Source organism: Staurois parvus, unplaced genomic scaffold (genome assembly GCF_062004578.1).
Source record: "Staurois parvus isolate SC_StPar_1 unplaced genomic scaffold, SC_StPar_1.0 ptg000356l, whole genome shotgun sequence".
NCBI lineage: Eukaryota > Metazoa > Chordata > Amphibia > Anura > Ranidae > Staurois > Staurois parvus.
In genome coordinates, this window is record NW_028318152.1 from 2,008,807 (window position 1) to 2,025,212 (window position 16,406).

General features: G+C 40.2%; 1 protein-coding gene across 1 annotated transcript in view; it reads left to right on the forward strand.

The window, feature by feature from the left end:
• The window catches only part of RBL2 (RB transcriptional corepressor like 2), a 132,427-nt gene that overhangs the window by 79,570 nt on the left and 36,451 nt on the right, over positions 1–16,406 (forward strand). Inside the window, exon 11 of the mRNA XM_089684776.1 lies at positions 5,078–5,181. Within this exon, the coding sequence (XP_089540902.1) occupies positions 5,078–5,181 (104 nt within the window). The remainder of the gene's footprint in view (positions 1–5,077; positions 5,182–16,406) is intronic.

Genomic DNA, 16,406 nt, shown 5'->3' on the forward strand with positions numbered 1-16,406 from the left:
TACTGTGCTTAATTGGCCAGCAAACTCGCCTGACCTGAACCCCATAGACAATCTATGGGGCATTGCCGAGAGAAAGATGAGAGACATGAGACCGAACAATGCAGAAGAGCTGAAGGCCGCTATTGAAGCATCCTGGTCTTCCATACCACCTCAGCAGTGCCACAGGCTGATAGCTTCCATGCCACGCTGCATTGAGGCAGTAATTGCTGCAAAAGGGGCCCAAACTAAGTACTGAGTACATATGTATGCTTATACTTTTCAGAGGTCCGATATTGTTCTATGTACAATCCTTGTATTATTGATTGCATGTAATATTCTAATTTTCTTAGATTGTGGATTTGGGGTTTTCATGAGCTGTAAGCCATAATCCTCACAATTATGACAAATCACGGCTTGAACTATCTTGCTTTGCATGTAATGAGTCTACCTCATATATTAGTTTCACCTTTTAAGTTGCATTACTGAAATAAATGAACTTTTGCACGATATTCTAATTTTTCGAGTTTCACCTGTATGGTGGAGGAGGTTTTCTCACTGATATTTGTGACAGCTGCACATATTTTTGTTATGCACAAGAGGGTTTACAGAAGAACACTATTTTGATTGGACTTGAGTTTATAATTACTTTTTTGGTTGATTCAAAATTTTTATTCTTTTGTTTTGGTTTGGGTGATTCTTGGTTTTAATATATAATTTCTTATTTTTCACATTTTTTGATTCATTGGTATTGTGCAAATTTGTTTTGATGTAGCACAGCATTTTTTTAACCTTTTTATTCTTATTGTATATAAGTAATTATGTGTTATATCCTGGTTTCAAATATGTCTCTGGCTTTTCTTTTCCCCTTGCTGTAAAATACCCATTGTTTACAGTACACAATGGCTCAGGCAAAATTTAGAAACCAACCTGAATGAGTCAGAGGAGTGACTAAACCCTTCCCTCTCCTTTACTTCATACAGCTCTGTTTTACGTTATAAGCAGAGAAAGGGGGTTGGTTTACGTAAGGCAAATAAGCTGTTCACTTTGCAAGGGAAGTTGCACTTAGCGTGAGAATTTTCCACGGAGTCTACTGAATTTGGTGGTTTCACTTTGCCAAGAATATCCAATCCAAGGAAATAAAAAAAACAGTATTTTTGCTTGCACAGGATGCAATCAAGAAGGGTTGGCCACACATCGGATGGTTGATGAAATATCACAATAGTTTATTGAATCCATAGGACATAAAAGGCACCAGGACAAGTACAGAACTGTTGATGCGTATCACATGATCACTTGCTTATTCATAAGTGCGGTCAACCCTTCTTGATTGCATTACATGTGGTGTCGAGCCAGAGCCTGCACCTGCCTTGGTTTAATGTGGATCGTTTATCTGAGGGGTAACGTCTTTGTTCTTTGGATCTTGCTTGCACAGGATGATGGCTGTCAACAGATTTGCTGATTTCTGATTCCTTCTGTATTGAAATGTATTTTAAATTGGTGGGTAACTCATGGCTTCACCCAGGTTCGACTTCCTCACCTCATGTACCTTTCCTTCTTGGTCCTCTATTCGCGAGGCTTTTAATGTGCTGCTGACTGAGTTTTTTTCAGCTCCGTCATTGGATACCTTCTCTGAGACGCAACTCTACATTTCCCTGTCAGTCCACGGCCTTTGAACATCTCTTTCGGCTTTCCCCAGGTGCCTCAGGCACTATCACTCTTCCATATTCCTCACTAAATACTGTAACTCCCTCCTCCATTGCTTACAAGTCCAGCTGGGAGAGCGATCTGAGTTCACCCATCGAATCAGAGGATTGGACTAAAGCCTGGTCTTCTTTCATTCTTTCACTCATTGTTCATTCAACACGTCCACAATGAAAGCTGCACATAAAGTTCTCTTGAGGTGGCACTGGGTCCCTGCCCGCATTGCAAGCTCAAGCCCCGAATATGATGCTAGATGCTTCAGAGGCTGTGGACAACTGGGTGACGTGGTTCATACCTGGTGGTCATGTCCACGTGTCATGGGGTTCTGGCCCAGGGTTTTTGGCCTTCTATACTCCATATCCCTGTCCCCAAAGAAGCTAAACTGGCCCTGTTACACTGTCCAATTGGGACAGTGTTCTCTCACCAACAAAAATGTGCCACTTACCTGTTTATAGCCGCCAAACATGTCATCGCCAAGGAATGGAAGAAACCATAAGTACCTTTTCCACATGGTGAAAACTAACCTGACAACCCTGATGTTGCATGAAAAGATGGCCAGCATTCTACATGATTCTCATGCAAACTTGTTTAACGTATGGAGCCCCTGGTGGACTTATGCTTTTCCTACCCTATCCCCATTTGGTTTGGGTATTTCCTGAATTTTTATTTACATCCAGGCCTGCAGGAACTTCCGCCATCCTTCTCCCTTTGCTCTTCCTCTCCCAGTTCCCTTCTTTCTACCTCTTTCTTGTTCTGTCTCTTTTTATTTTGTTTACTTTATACAAAATGAACATTATTTCAATAGTTTTTATGCTTACTATTTGAGCCCTCAGGACTAGACCCTGGTTCATTGAAGCTGTCCTGCGGCTTAGGTCGTACGACTGTGCTGTAAATAATTTTATGGCAAAATAAGTTGATATAGCCATCGCCCGGTTTATTACTTGTCTTCTTTTTGCTTCATACACCTGTGCAGACGACCAATAGTATTGTAATGTTATATGTTTTAATAAAAAATTTATTGTAAATGTACTGTCCCCTACAGTGTACATTGTAAAGCGCTGCATAAACTGTTGTCGCTATATAAATTCTGAATAATAATAATTTCTGAGGATAATTCCCTTGCAAAGTGAGCAGCCTATTTACCTTTAGTAAATCAACCCCAGAGTGTTTGATAGGAAATTGCTTTTGCTGTGCCCTCTCTTCCGAAAACCCTACTGCTCTGTGAACTGTGTCAAGGGTGTACTTGTTTGAAAATGCTTAAATTTAAATAAAGATTTTATATAACTAAACTATTGTAAAATACATAAACTATTAAAAAAAAATAATAAAATTGATGTTGAATGGTTACTTTTTTGTTGCATCCAGGCATTCCCAATTCAAGGCATGTGCCGTGACCACTGACAGGTTTTGGTGGGGATTTCCAGCTTTCAAGTCTGAAATAGATCAATTAAATTGACTCGAGGAAGCCTCCTCTTGTCTTATAGATTATAGAGCAAATCAATATACACATGCTTTACCTCCATTCAAGTAATTCCATCTAAATGAAACTGTTTTTAGTTTAGAAACAAGCAAGACTGAGCATTTGTAGACTCAAAGGAAAGGAATTTGGAAGTCCCCAAAAGAATTACCTAGATATCTTGTGGATTATAAGGAAGACTTGGCACAGATTTCTTCTATGTGTGCTACTTGGAATTAACATTATACTATACATTTCAGGATTCGATTGATATAATTGGGGCCCCACATAGTATACAGTCTTTGCACTATATTTTGAGAGGGTTGCTGATTTTTAAAATTTAATCTAAATATATTTTATTTATGTGGTTTCTCTTTTGATTTTTTTTCTTGCTGCGTCTGTGCTTTAGTTAAAAAGGAGGAAGAGCACACTGACCTGTTGCAGTAGAAGTTCAGATTTATTAAAATAATAAAACCAATTCTGCACTCACAATGTCCTTTCACTGTGGAAGTAATTTTTTAGTGTAAGGGTTTTTGACAAATATTTTTATGATACCAAATACACTTTTTTTTTCTAGATTTAAAGCTGAACTCCAGGCAAACAGCAACATATACAAATGAAATACATGTATGGGAGCTGTTTCATCTACCAAAAGATTTGTATTTTTGTTTATCCAGCCTGAAGATTTACACAGCTCTGCCACACAGCACAACCCTGTCTAGCAGGGCAGGAGACCTGATGCTTCTCTGCTGCAGTTTTATTTATACTAACATGTCTCATCCCCAATCCAACCTTGTGACAAGGACAGTGAAAAGGAATTTCAAGGATCACCTACCAGTTTATGTATACAAGAAATCAATAATACAGAGATAATTGTATAAAACATCATTACAATTTTTATTCAACAATATATAAAAACGAAACTACATATAATAAAAAAGTGAATGGATCGTAATTTAAAGTTACACTTGTTGGCGATAATACCGTATTTCACGGTAACAGCCACTTCTTCAGATTATTGCACTCCATCTAGGCCATGGGTAGACATCCAACAGAGACCACAGATAGAGAATTGACATGCCCATCGCTGCCTAACGCCAATTTATATGTAATAGATAAATTCCAAATTTACAATGTAGCCCAAATCCACAGATAGAGAATGGGAGACATTCAAGCAGGTTATGTAAAAAAACCACGCCCCTACCAAAAAAAAAAAGAGATGGAACACATACATCTGGTAGAGTGATGTTATAAGAGGGCAGACTTCAATAACCAGGGGAGGCATACAAGTCTCATATGTGGTTTCAAATAGCCTCTCATTTCTGGTGTGATACATCAGTGAAAAACCACCACTGTTCTAGTACATGTACTGCCAGTAAACAGGCTGCCTATTGGCTATGTAATGTGCCCACTACCTTCTGTCAGTCACAAAGAGAGAGAAAGGGACCTGATGGATAATAGGTGTCCCCGATTCCCATCAGGCTTGGCCTACCCAGCTACAAACTCCTCAACTGCTGAGCTGTCTGTGTGAAAACTGCTGCATCAGGGAGGAGACTCTGCTGCACTGAGGATGGAGTGTCCTTATGAACACTTACATCTCAGTGCGCCTCTGCATGACAAATATTGGTGCTTGCCCTAAATTCTTGTGCCTGTTTCCAAGTGCATGAATTTGGGGTAAACATTGACATTTGTGGTGTGGAATGTTGTAGACACTCTATGAATTCCCCAGGAGGAGTATTTCTATGTCCTAATTGGTACAGTTACTATGAATTTGTAGAAATGTGGATGTGAAATTGCATTAATGTATTGGAACGCACTAAAAAATTTTCAAAGGCCCAACGTTTGTAGATTTCAGAAGAAAACCATTTGAAGCACTTATATTTTTGGTTACCATGCACAGAATTACTGCACCATAGTAACTTGTGTTTAAATATTTTCCAGACATTGCAAAGAAATACTTCAAGCTGGCAGAGGTGCTGTATTACAAAGTTCTGGAATCCATTATTGAGCAGGAGAAGAAACGACTGGGTGATGTGGATCTCTCTGTAAGGAAATATAACTTTTTTAAATTGCTTTTCTGTGAGACATACTACTTATAATGTTCATAAATGGTCATTTGTTTAACCCCTTCACTACCAAGGTACATTTATAAATGTGCAGGTATTCGGGGAGAAAAAAAAGCTCAGCAGGCGGGAGCTTTGTACTGATTTTAACAGCCAATTGTCGATTCAGGTAAAAGTGGTCTGAGGTGCGCTAGAGCCACTAAGTCACTATTACATTGCTCCAAAAGTCCCTTAAACCCCCTCCTCTTCTGCCAGCATGACTGTGGTAATCTATGGCAAATTTTAGAGTAAGAAGAGCTCAAGGAATATCTGATCCCCCCCAACGCGACTTATGAGTTACTGTAAGCGTTGAAGAGTGTCATATTTTAGCAGCAGCAAGAAGTTTTACACGCATACCCAACTGCAACTGTTGCCGGGAATGTATTTCAATCTGACAAGTGGACTGTTAGATGAAAGCAATTGGGCAGTTGTGCAGCCACTCAATCGCTTCCACACACCTTGTCAACTGTTGCCCTTATGTTTTCTGGGTGCCGTGCTCCCATCGGCGGACCCAGCACCGGCAAGGCGGGCGCCGCCTGGTAGAAGGGGGAAGATTAGCACTTGTTCCCTTCCTACTAAGAACATGGATGTGATGTGTAAAGCTAATGGAATGCATATACAGCCACTGTTTCGGTATTCTGACAGCCGCAAGTGCTGGCTGTCAGAATACAGTAACTGGAGGGGGGAAGGAACCGGAACCTGGCGTCAGCCGGACACTAGGAAGCGGAGCTCCCGATGCCTGTACTTGGAGTGTGATAGTGGGAAACCCCTGTCCTTCCCTGACTGGATCCCCCTGTTTGGTGGTGACAGACCGAGTCTTGCTTGGCGGGTGGAGCAGCCAATGCTGTGAACGCTGGAATCTCGGGAGCTCCCAAGTGACAGAAGGAGAGCATTCTGGGAGCTGCTGTATGCAGGGAGGTGACCTATGTGAGGCCCAGAAGAGTGGTGAACGAAATCCCAGTGGCAGAGGAGGAGAAGCACTCCGGGCCTCGCTATAGCCGAAAACAAGGTGCAGGACAGCCGCAGCCCCCCTACTAACGGGAGGTGTCCATATTACTCGGAACCAGAGACCCCCGGGGAATGAAACATCAGCCCCTAAACTGAGATTGTAGAAAGGACGAGTAAGAGCTGACACCCCTCTAAAGAGGGACACGAAAAGCGGAAAGTTTCTTTTTCTCTTATCTGTTTAACTATATCAGTATAGAGTCAGTGCTTGGGTGGATTTCAAAGTAACACAGAAGGCTCTAAGGGGGTCCTGTGGACAGTAAAAGAAGAGAATGGAATAAGGAAAAGCAAGGGGTTACCCATCGAATATTGAAGAAAGGAAGTGAGAGGCAGAACTCTTTCTGAAACTTTCCATTTTTAATATGTTGTGCCTTGTATGGGAGGAGGAAGGAAGTGAGCACTTGCCAGGACTTTCTAAATAAATCTGTAGCTATCTGTATTTACCAACGGAATTGAAATTATAGTGCTAAAGTGAAGAGGGACGGAGGACTGGTAACAACACTGTAATAATATGAAGAGTAGATCGGTGAAAGGTGGAGGGACAAAAAACCCCAGTTGAGTACAATAAAGAAATACAGTCAGGTCCATAAATATTGGGACATCGACACAATTCTAACATTTTTGGCTCTATACACCACCACAATGGATTTGAAATGAAACTAACAAGATGTGCTTTAACTGAAGACTGTCAGCTTTAATTTGAGGGTATTTACATCCAAATCAGGTGAACGGTGTAGGAATTACAACAGTTTGCATATGTGCCTCCCACTTGTTAAGGGACCAAAAGTAATGGGACAATTGGCTTCTCAGCTTTTCCATGGCCAGTTGTGTGTTATTCTCTCATTATCCCAATTACAATGAGCAGATAAAAGGTCCAGAGTTCATTTCAAGTGTGCTATTTGCATTTGGAATCTGTTGCTGTCAACTCTCAAGATGAGATCCAAAGAGCTGTCACTATCAGTGAAGCAAGCCATCATAAGGCTGAAAAAACAAAACAAACCCATCAGAGAGATAGCAAAAACATTAGGCGTGGCCAAAACAACTGTTTGGAACATTCTTAAAAAGAAGGAACGCACCGGTGAGCTCAGCAACACCAAAAGACCCGGAAGACCACGGAAAACAACTGTGGTGGATGACCGAAGAATTCTTTCCCTGGTGAAGAAACACCCTTCACAACAGTTGGCCAGATCAAGAACACTCTCCAGGAGGTAGGTGTATGTGTGTCAAAGTCACCAATCAAGAGAAGACTTCACCAGAGTGAATACAGAGGGTTCACCACAAGATGTAAACCATTGGTGAGCCTCAAAAACAGGAAGGCCAGATTAGAGTTTGCCAAACGACATCTAAAAAAGCCTTCACAGTTCTGGAACAACATCCTATGGACAGATGAGACCAAGATCAACTTGTACCAGAGTGATGGGAAGAGAAGAGTATGGAGAAGGAAAGGAACTGCTCATGATCCTAAGCATACCACCTCACCAGTGAAGCATGGTGGTGGTAGTATCATGGCGTGGGCATGTATGGCTGCCAATGGAACTGGTTCTCTTGTATTTATTGATGATGTGACTGCTGACAAAAGCAGCAGGATGAATTCTGAAGTGTTTCGGGCAATATTATCTGCTCATATTCAGCCAAATGCTTCAGAACTCATTGGACGCCGCTTCACAGTGCAGATGGACAATGACCCAAAGCATACTGCAAAAGCAACCAAAGAGTTTTTTAAGGGAAAGAAGTGGAATGTTATGCAATGGCCAAATCAATCACCTGACCTGAATCCGTTTGAGCATGCATTTCACTTGCTGAAGACAAAACTGAAGGGAAAATGCCCCAAGAACAAGCAGGAACTGAAGACAGTTGCAGTAGAGGCCTGGCAGAGCATCCCCAGGAATGAAATCCAGCGTCTGGTGATGTCTATGCGTTCCAGACTTCAGGCTGTAATTGACTGCAAAGGATTTGCAACCAAGTATTAAAAAGTGAAAGTTTGATTTATGATTATTATTCTGTCCCATTACTTTTGGTCCCTTAAGAAGTGGGAGGCACATATGCAAACTGTTGTAATTCCTACACCGTTCACCTGATTTGGATGTAAATACCCTCAAAATAAAGCTGACAGTCTGCAGTTAAAGTACATCTTGTTCGTTTCATTTCAAATCCATTGTGGTGGTGTATAGAGCCAAAAATGTTAGAATTGTGTTGATGTCCCAATATTTATGGACCTGACTGTATATGCCCCCTCAGGAAAAACGTCCAGAACGTCATACCCCTGAGAGAAAGCAGGGAATAAAGGGGAGACATGATCTGGGAAATAATAGTGGTGATCAAATTAGAATATCTTTAGCAGTATCAAGCTTGGACCAGATTAAAAAGCTAAATAATATGGAAGGTGGAGCAGATCCTAGAGATTTAGAAGAACAAAGATCAAGTTTACAAATACCTACAAAAACAGAAATGGCAGAGATGTTTGCGAAACTAGAGCATGCCCTAAAAAGTGAAATGGCCGTTTCACATAAGGATATGGGACAAGTACCATCCCGATTGGAAGAGACGGAGTAAAAATTGGAGATACAAGCAGAAGTAATTTTGAAGATAGAAATGCAGGTAGAAGGCATGCGTAAGGAGCAAAGGAAATTGGCATATAGACTAGCATATCAAGAAAATAGGGATAGAAGAAATACATGAGGATCCGGGGGCCTGCCAGAAGTAACATCAGGAGAAGATCTAGTGGAAGAAATTAGAAAAATATTTAACCCTAAAATGGAGAGGCCAATGAGAGAACAATTGAAGATCGATAGAGTCCATAGGATTAAACGACTCCAGGGAGTAGCCTCAGAAGTTCCTAGAGATGTATTTGTGCGTTTCCATCACTACGAAGATAAAGCAAATATTTGGAAGAAGCTGCGAGGAGTTCCAGAAGTAAAATATGGAGGAGTGGGCTTGCAAATGTTTGCGGACATAGCATCAGAGACTCTAGCTAGAAGGAGTTTTAAAACCACTATTGGACTTAATGCGTAAAGGGAATGTCCAATATAGTTGGGGATTCCCGGCATGCTTGATCAGTTGGAAAGACAGACAGTCGGCAAGGTTAAGGTTTCTAGAAGATCTAAAGCCCTTTAGCGTAAAACTGGACTTACAGATAGTAGATATTCCAGGATGGTCTGAAAGATTAAGGAGAGTATAGATTTAAGGAAAAATAGGTGGCAACGGGTTGCTAAATAGAGAACAGGATAGAAAGGTAGTGGTATAGTGCTCCCTAGAGTGGGGTTTCTTTTTTTTTTTTTCTTTTTCTACAATATAGGGTATATAAGACAGATACAGTCAGGAGACAGGAGGAGGGAAAGGAAAATAGAGAAGGAAGGAAGGGGAGATGTAAAGGAAAGGTTTAAAAAAGAAGGGCATTGGGAGGCTTAACATGACTCGGGTCATTGTAAAACTAGGAGGAATTGGTCCAGATAGATGTAGGTGGTCTGAGTTCTGCCCCGAAGAGGAATCAAAGGTTGAAAGTAGCCGCAAAAGAATCCCAGGCTAGAACATGGGCCAGGGGAAATAGGAAGGGGAAAGGGAGTAGGGATGGTGGGTGGGCTGGAATAAGGGAAGGGAGGGAGAAGGAAGGTAAAGGTCACCCTGAAGAGAATCTCCCTGAAGCTTGTCCCAATTTGTGTATATCCATCCCCTGGTGGAGTTCTCATATAGATGGAGAACAGACGAGAAGGAATGAATACATGTAATTTTATGACATACAGTGTGAAAGGATTGAATACCCCTGCTAAAAGGCATATGTTTTTCAGGGAAATTCATCAACATTCGATGGATGTTGTGTTTCTACAATAGACACATCTATCTCAGGACACAATCATTAAGCTACTTTCCAAATACTATCCTATATGGTTCTATGTGGATTCACCTATTAAAAGTGCAAAAGGGGTGGCAATTAGGATAGCAAGAAATGTCAGCTTTACTTTGGAAGATAGGGTGGTGGATCCAGGAGGTCAGTTTCTGAGGGGGAAATGCCAAGGAGTAGAATGTACATTAGCAAATATTTACTGTCCTAATAAGAACCCGATGGCTTATTTGGAGGGTGTATTAAGAAATCTTATGGATTTTAAGAAGGGTCAGTTGGTTGTGGCAGGGAATTTTAATTTCTGTATGGACCCACGGAGGGAAGGAGGCTGTAGTCTAAAATTGATTAAAAAGAAGCTTTATCAGTGTCAGTTGATGGACACATGGCGAATTAAACATCCAAGAGATAGGGACTACACCTTCTTCTCTCCTGCGCATGGGATTTACTCTTGGTTGGACTATATAAATGATAGAACATAGACATCTGGGGGTTTATTTACTAAACCTGGAGAGTGCAAAGTCAGGCTCACTTTTGCATAGAAACCAATCAGCTTCTAACCTCAGCTTGTTCAATTAAGTTTTGGCAATAAAACATGGAAGCTGATTGGTTTCTATGCAGAAGTGAGCATGACTCTGCACTCTCCAAGTTTAGTAAATAAACCCCCCGGAGTCCGGTAAATTCTGAAATTGAAGTAATGTCTCTATCAGATCACACACCTGTTACTATGAGATTAAAGTGGGGAACGGAGCAGAATAGAAGTAAAATGTGGAAATTAAACAAAATACTTGTACAGGATCAGGAGACGGAGATAAGATTAAGGAAGGAGATTGAGCAATATTTTATGCTCAATGAGACTGAAGAGATACCTGTAGCGACAGTTTGGGAAGCGCACAAAGTGTATATTAGGGGTATATTGATCTCGATAGGGGCTGAAAAAAAGAAAGAGAAAATAAAATTGTTAGCTAAGGAATTATATGATTTAGAACAGTTACATAAAAAGAGAATGGATTCGGAGAAACAACAAAAGATAATTGTAAAAAGAGAGGAATTGAAGGACATTATGGAACAGGAAACAAGAAGAGTTTTTAATTGGGTGGTTAACAAAAGATATCAGTGGGGGAATAGACCAGGAACATATTTAATGAGAATCTAGGAATTATATAGAGAAAATAAAAGATGAAAGCGGAGAAATGGTATACTCAACCACTGATATTGCTAAAAGGTTTCAAAAATATTACAGCAAGCTATATGATATAAAATCTAGCAACCAGAAAGAACTAGAGGGAGAAAGAAAGGAAAAGAGGCAGTTATATGTAAAAGAGGCCGGTCTGCCCAGGCTAGAAGAGGAGAGGTTGTTAGCCCTGGAAAAAACTTTCACAGGAAGAAATTAATATGGCATTGAGAAGTACAGCTGCAGGAAGGAGCCCAGGACCAGATGGATATACGCTGATATATTATAGGAAGTTCCAAGAACAGCTCGTTCCCAAAATGTGCATGTATATGAATGCATTGGGAGAAGGGATGGAAATGAGGGAAGAGTCGTTGCAGGTATATATTACAATTATACCGAAAGAGGGGAAAGATCCATCCCAATGTGCTAGTTATCAACCAATATCACTCTTAAATATAGACACAAAACTATATGCAAAGTTTTTAGCAAATAGGATGAAGGAGTTGACGCCAGATTGGATACATATAGATCAGGTGGGATTTGTACCAGGGAGGGAGGGAAGAGACAATGGTTTAAGATCACTGCTTCTTCTGCAAAAGAGTAAGAGAGAAACGGGTTCGTCATTGGTTGTGTTGATCGATGCCAAAAAGCCTTTGATAGGGTGGATTGGGGATTTATGATCGAAACATTGATGGTACTAGGAATTGGACCTAGGATGATTCAGTGGATAAAAAAACTGTATAGTACTCCAATAGAAGAGATGAACGTCAATGGATCATTATCACAATTTCTTATAATGTACAACAGGACAAGGACTGCTTTTTGTTATTTCTCTGGAACCATTATTGGTGACTATTCGGAAAAGTATATATGTAATAGGAAACGTAGAACATAAAGTCGCGGCCTATGCAGATGTTATTTTATGTTGTGAACCCCAGAGTAACATTACCCAACTTACTGAAATTTTTAAATATTATGGTGAACTATCAAATTTAAAAATTAATCCTTCAAAATCAGAGATATTAAACATTACAGTTTCAAAGATAGAGAAACAGATTTTACAGAAAGCCTTCCCCTTTATGTGGAAAGAGAGAATTAAACTACTTAGGAGTAAAGCTTACCCCTTCTTTGCAAAATCTATCAAATAAATTATATCCCACTAATAAATTAATTAAAGGATGAACTGAGGAAGATATCTATATGGTCACTCTCCTAGATGGGTCATATAAATTTAATAAAGACAGTTATAGTTCCAAAGATCCTGTATAAGTTCCATATGCTTCCAATACGCTTACCGGGGTCCTTTTTTAGGATCATAAAAATGATAAGTAAATATATATGGGCAAATAAAAAAACAAGGGTTAGCTATGAAGTATTATGTAGGGATGAAGTTAATGGAGGTTTAGGTGTGCTGGATTTTAGGAGGTACTATCGTTCGGTGTTGATTTCACAAATAGTGGAGTGGGTTCACAATACACAAGGAAAAATATGGGTAAAAATGGAAAATACACTAAGTGGTTCACAATTAGATTAGATAATTTGGCTTCCACAACCGTACCAATTTTTTTCTGAAAATATTAGCACTTTAACACGGAATGTTATAAGAGAGTGAGGTAGAATTCATAAGCAGATGGGATGGGAGTTTAATTCATTATTAATACTTTTGGAGTGAACAGAGAATATTGCAGGTAAATGGATAAAAACGCACGGTTGAAAGATGTCACTGATAAGGGGGAATTATGTTCTTTTACAGATTTAAAAACCAAGGATTTATTTCTTAGGTTGGATGAGTGGCGGTATCATCAAGGGAGACATTTTGTAGTAGCTCTCCCACAACCACTTAGGGAGGTGGAGAATATGTATCCATTAGAACGTTTTCTTAGTCAAGAAAAAATATGAAACATATAACTTCCTGTATTTACAAGATTTTTACTAATATATCAGGATTCGTTTCTCCACCATTCCTGGGGAAGTGGGAAAAAGACTTTGGAATTAAACTGGAGTAGCAAGATAAAAAGAAAATATTCAAATTGACGCATGGTGCGGTAAATATGATTATAGTAGAAATTATCTACAAATGCTTAGTGAGATGGTATTGTACACCCAGTCTGATACACAAGCAACAACCACAGAGTTCACCTTTATGTTGGAGGAGATGTGGGAAGAAACTATGGCTTTAAAATTCAAGAGTTCTGGCAAGGAATAACACAACAAATTCACAACAAATTCAGGTGATAGGGAATCATAATACCAAGCAAACCCTGGGCCTGTGTATTTCATAATATGGATTTTACAGTGAAGTATAAGAAAATGATAATATTTCACCTATTAAATGCAGCCAAAGGATTGATTCCTAGGTTTTGGCAGAAAAGAGAAATTCCAAAAATAAAAGACTGGATGAATAGAGTGGATTACATATACAGGATGGAGGAACTATACCATATGAGGATAAAATTAAAAAATTTAGAACAACCTGGGAAAAATGGATAAATTATAAAAGAAAAATAAACTTTAATCAGAATTGATAGGAAAATGAGGGGGTAAAAGTGAAGGTTAATTTTAGTTTTATTGCATATCTCTGAGAAGTGGGGTAAGAGGTGGGGGACGGACGATAGAAATTATGGGGGAGGACCAGAGGGGGTGGTGATGGGTGGAAGGGAAGGTGGAAGGGAAAGGGTTTTGGTAAAAAGTTGTGCTATTGAAGATGTATGACTGTAGCAGTGGAAATAATTGTGTTTTATAAAATTAATAAAAAAATAATAAAAAAAGAATACAGTAACTGGCATTGCAGATTTCTGTGGGCTGTAGAAAAAAAATCTTATTGTATATGACCAGCTTAAAGTCCACTTCTCAACCAGTTCCCTCCTCCAGCATTCCTCCACCGCTCTTTCTTCTGTGGCTGACACTGCAAAATACCTGGTTATGGTAGAATATGTGGCCTCCTTCCATGGTGCAGTGAATTGCTTGACCCAAGCCCTGTCACACAAATGAGTCATTCCACATTCCCTCCTTGATTAAAGAGTGATGGAGCGATGGATAGATGGGTATGAAGTGGTTGAGGATGGACTTTACAGAGACACTGCATGACACAAAACAAGAGGTTCCATTTACAGTCAGCAGTGCAAAAAGCCTCCTAACCCTGGCTTTAAGAGATCACATAAAACACAGATTAAAGGATAAATTCACCATTTCATAAAAAATGGAAAGGTGAACTAATTCGCAACACTTGCTCCATTTCCTTGGTTTCTGCTGCTGCTGTAAATGTCTTCTCCCACCGCCCCTACACCAGCCTACAGTACATCCAAAAAGTATTCACAGCACTTAATTTGTGCCACATTTTTTTATGTTACAGCCTTATTTCAAAGTGGATTAAATAAATGTTTTCCTCAACATTCTACAAACAATACCCCATAATGACAACGTGAAAAGTTTGTTTTGAAATCTGCAATTCAAAATAAAAAATGAAAAAAACCCACATGTACATAAGTATTCACAGCCTTTGCTCAATACTTTGTTGAACCACCTTTAGCACCAATTACAGCCGCAAGTCGTTTTGAGTATGATGCTACAAGCTTGGCACACCTATTTATGGTCTATTTCTCCCATTCTTCTTTGCAGTACCTCTCAAGCTCCATCAGGCTGGATGGGGAGCATCGGTGCACAGCCATTTTCAGAACTCTCCAGAGATGTTCAATCTGGTTCAAGTATGGGCTCTGGCTGGGCCACTTCAGGACATTCACAGAGTTGGCCCATAGCCACTCCTTTGTTATGTGGGCTGTGTGCTTACGGTCGTTGTACTGTTGAAAGATGAACCGTTGTCCCAGTCTAAGGTCTAGAGCGCTCTGCCACCACCATGCTTTACTGTAGGGATGGTATTGGCCAGGTGGTGAGCGGTGCCTGGTTTTCTCCAGACACGGTGCTTGACATGCAGGCCAAAGAGTTCAGTCTTTGTTTCATCAGACCAGAGAGTTTTGTTTCTCATGGTCTAAGAGTCCCTCTGGTGCTTTTGGCAAACTCCAGGCAGGCTGCCATTTGCTTTTTACTGAGAAGTGGCTTCCGTCTGGCCACTCTACTATAAAGGCCTGATTGGTGGAGTGCTGCAGAGATGGTTGTTCTTCTGGAAGGTTCTCCTGGAGCTCTTTTGGAGTGCTTGGTTACCTCCCTGGCTAAGGCCCTTCTCCTTCGAACGCTTATGTTGGCCGGGCGGCCCGCTCTAGTAGGATTCTTGGTAGTTCCAAACTTCTTCCATTTATGGATGATGGAGGCCACTGTACTCATTGTGACCTTCAATGCACAGAAATGTTTCTGTACCACTCCCCAGATCTGTGCCTTGATATAATCCTGTCTCGGAGGTCTACGGACAATTCTTTGGGCTTCATGGCTTGGTTTGTACTCTGACATGCACTGTTAACTGTGGGACCTTTATATAGACAGGTTTATGCCTTTCTTAATCATGTCCAATCAACTGAATTTCCCACAGGTGGACTCCAATCAAGTTGTGGAATCTCAAGGATGATCAGGAACAGGATGCACCAGAGCTCAATTTTCAGCGTCATCGCAAAGGCTGTGAATACTTATGTACATGTGTGTGTTTTGTTTTTTTTTTTTAATAAATTGCAAAGATTTCAAAACGAGCTTCTTTCACGTTGTTATGGGGTATTGTTTGTAGAATGTTGAGGAAAAAATTTTATTTAATCCATTTTGGAATAAGGCTGTAACATAACAAAATGTGGCAAAAGTTAGGTGCTGTGAATACTTTCTGGATGCACTGTATGTAACAGGCCAGACATGTGAACACTTCACTACATATCCCCAGAGACTGTTTAGCATCATCATGCTCACAACTTCATCCTAGAGGAAAGAAAAGATTGCTAGCCTTTGTGGTAGCATGGGTGGTGCTAGATGGCATTTTCATCAGTTAGGTGGTGCAGTGGGAACCCAAAGCAGTGGGTAGGGTGTTGTGAGTTAGTTGACCTTTTCATTTTTTTTAATGAAAATGTAAACTTTAAAGCTGACCTGTAAAGGGAATACATCACCCTATACTTCCCAGTTTTAAAGGAACCTTTACAGATAAATTATGTCAGCTGCTACTGCTGACTTCTCTTTCTGAAAATGCTAGTTCTCTGGTTATCATGTTGATTCACTGACTTTGAG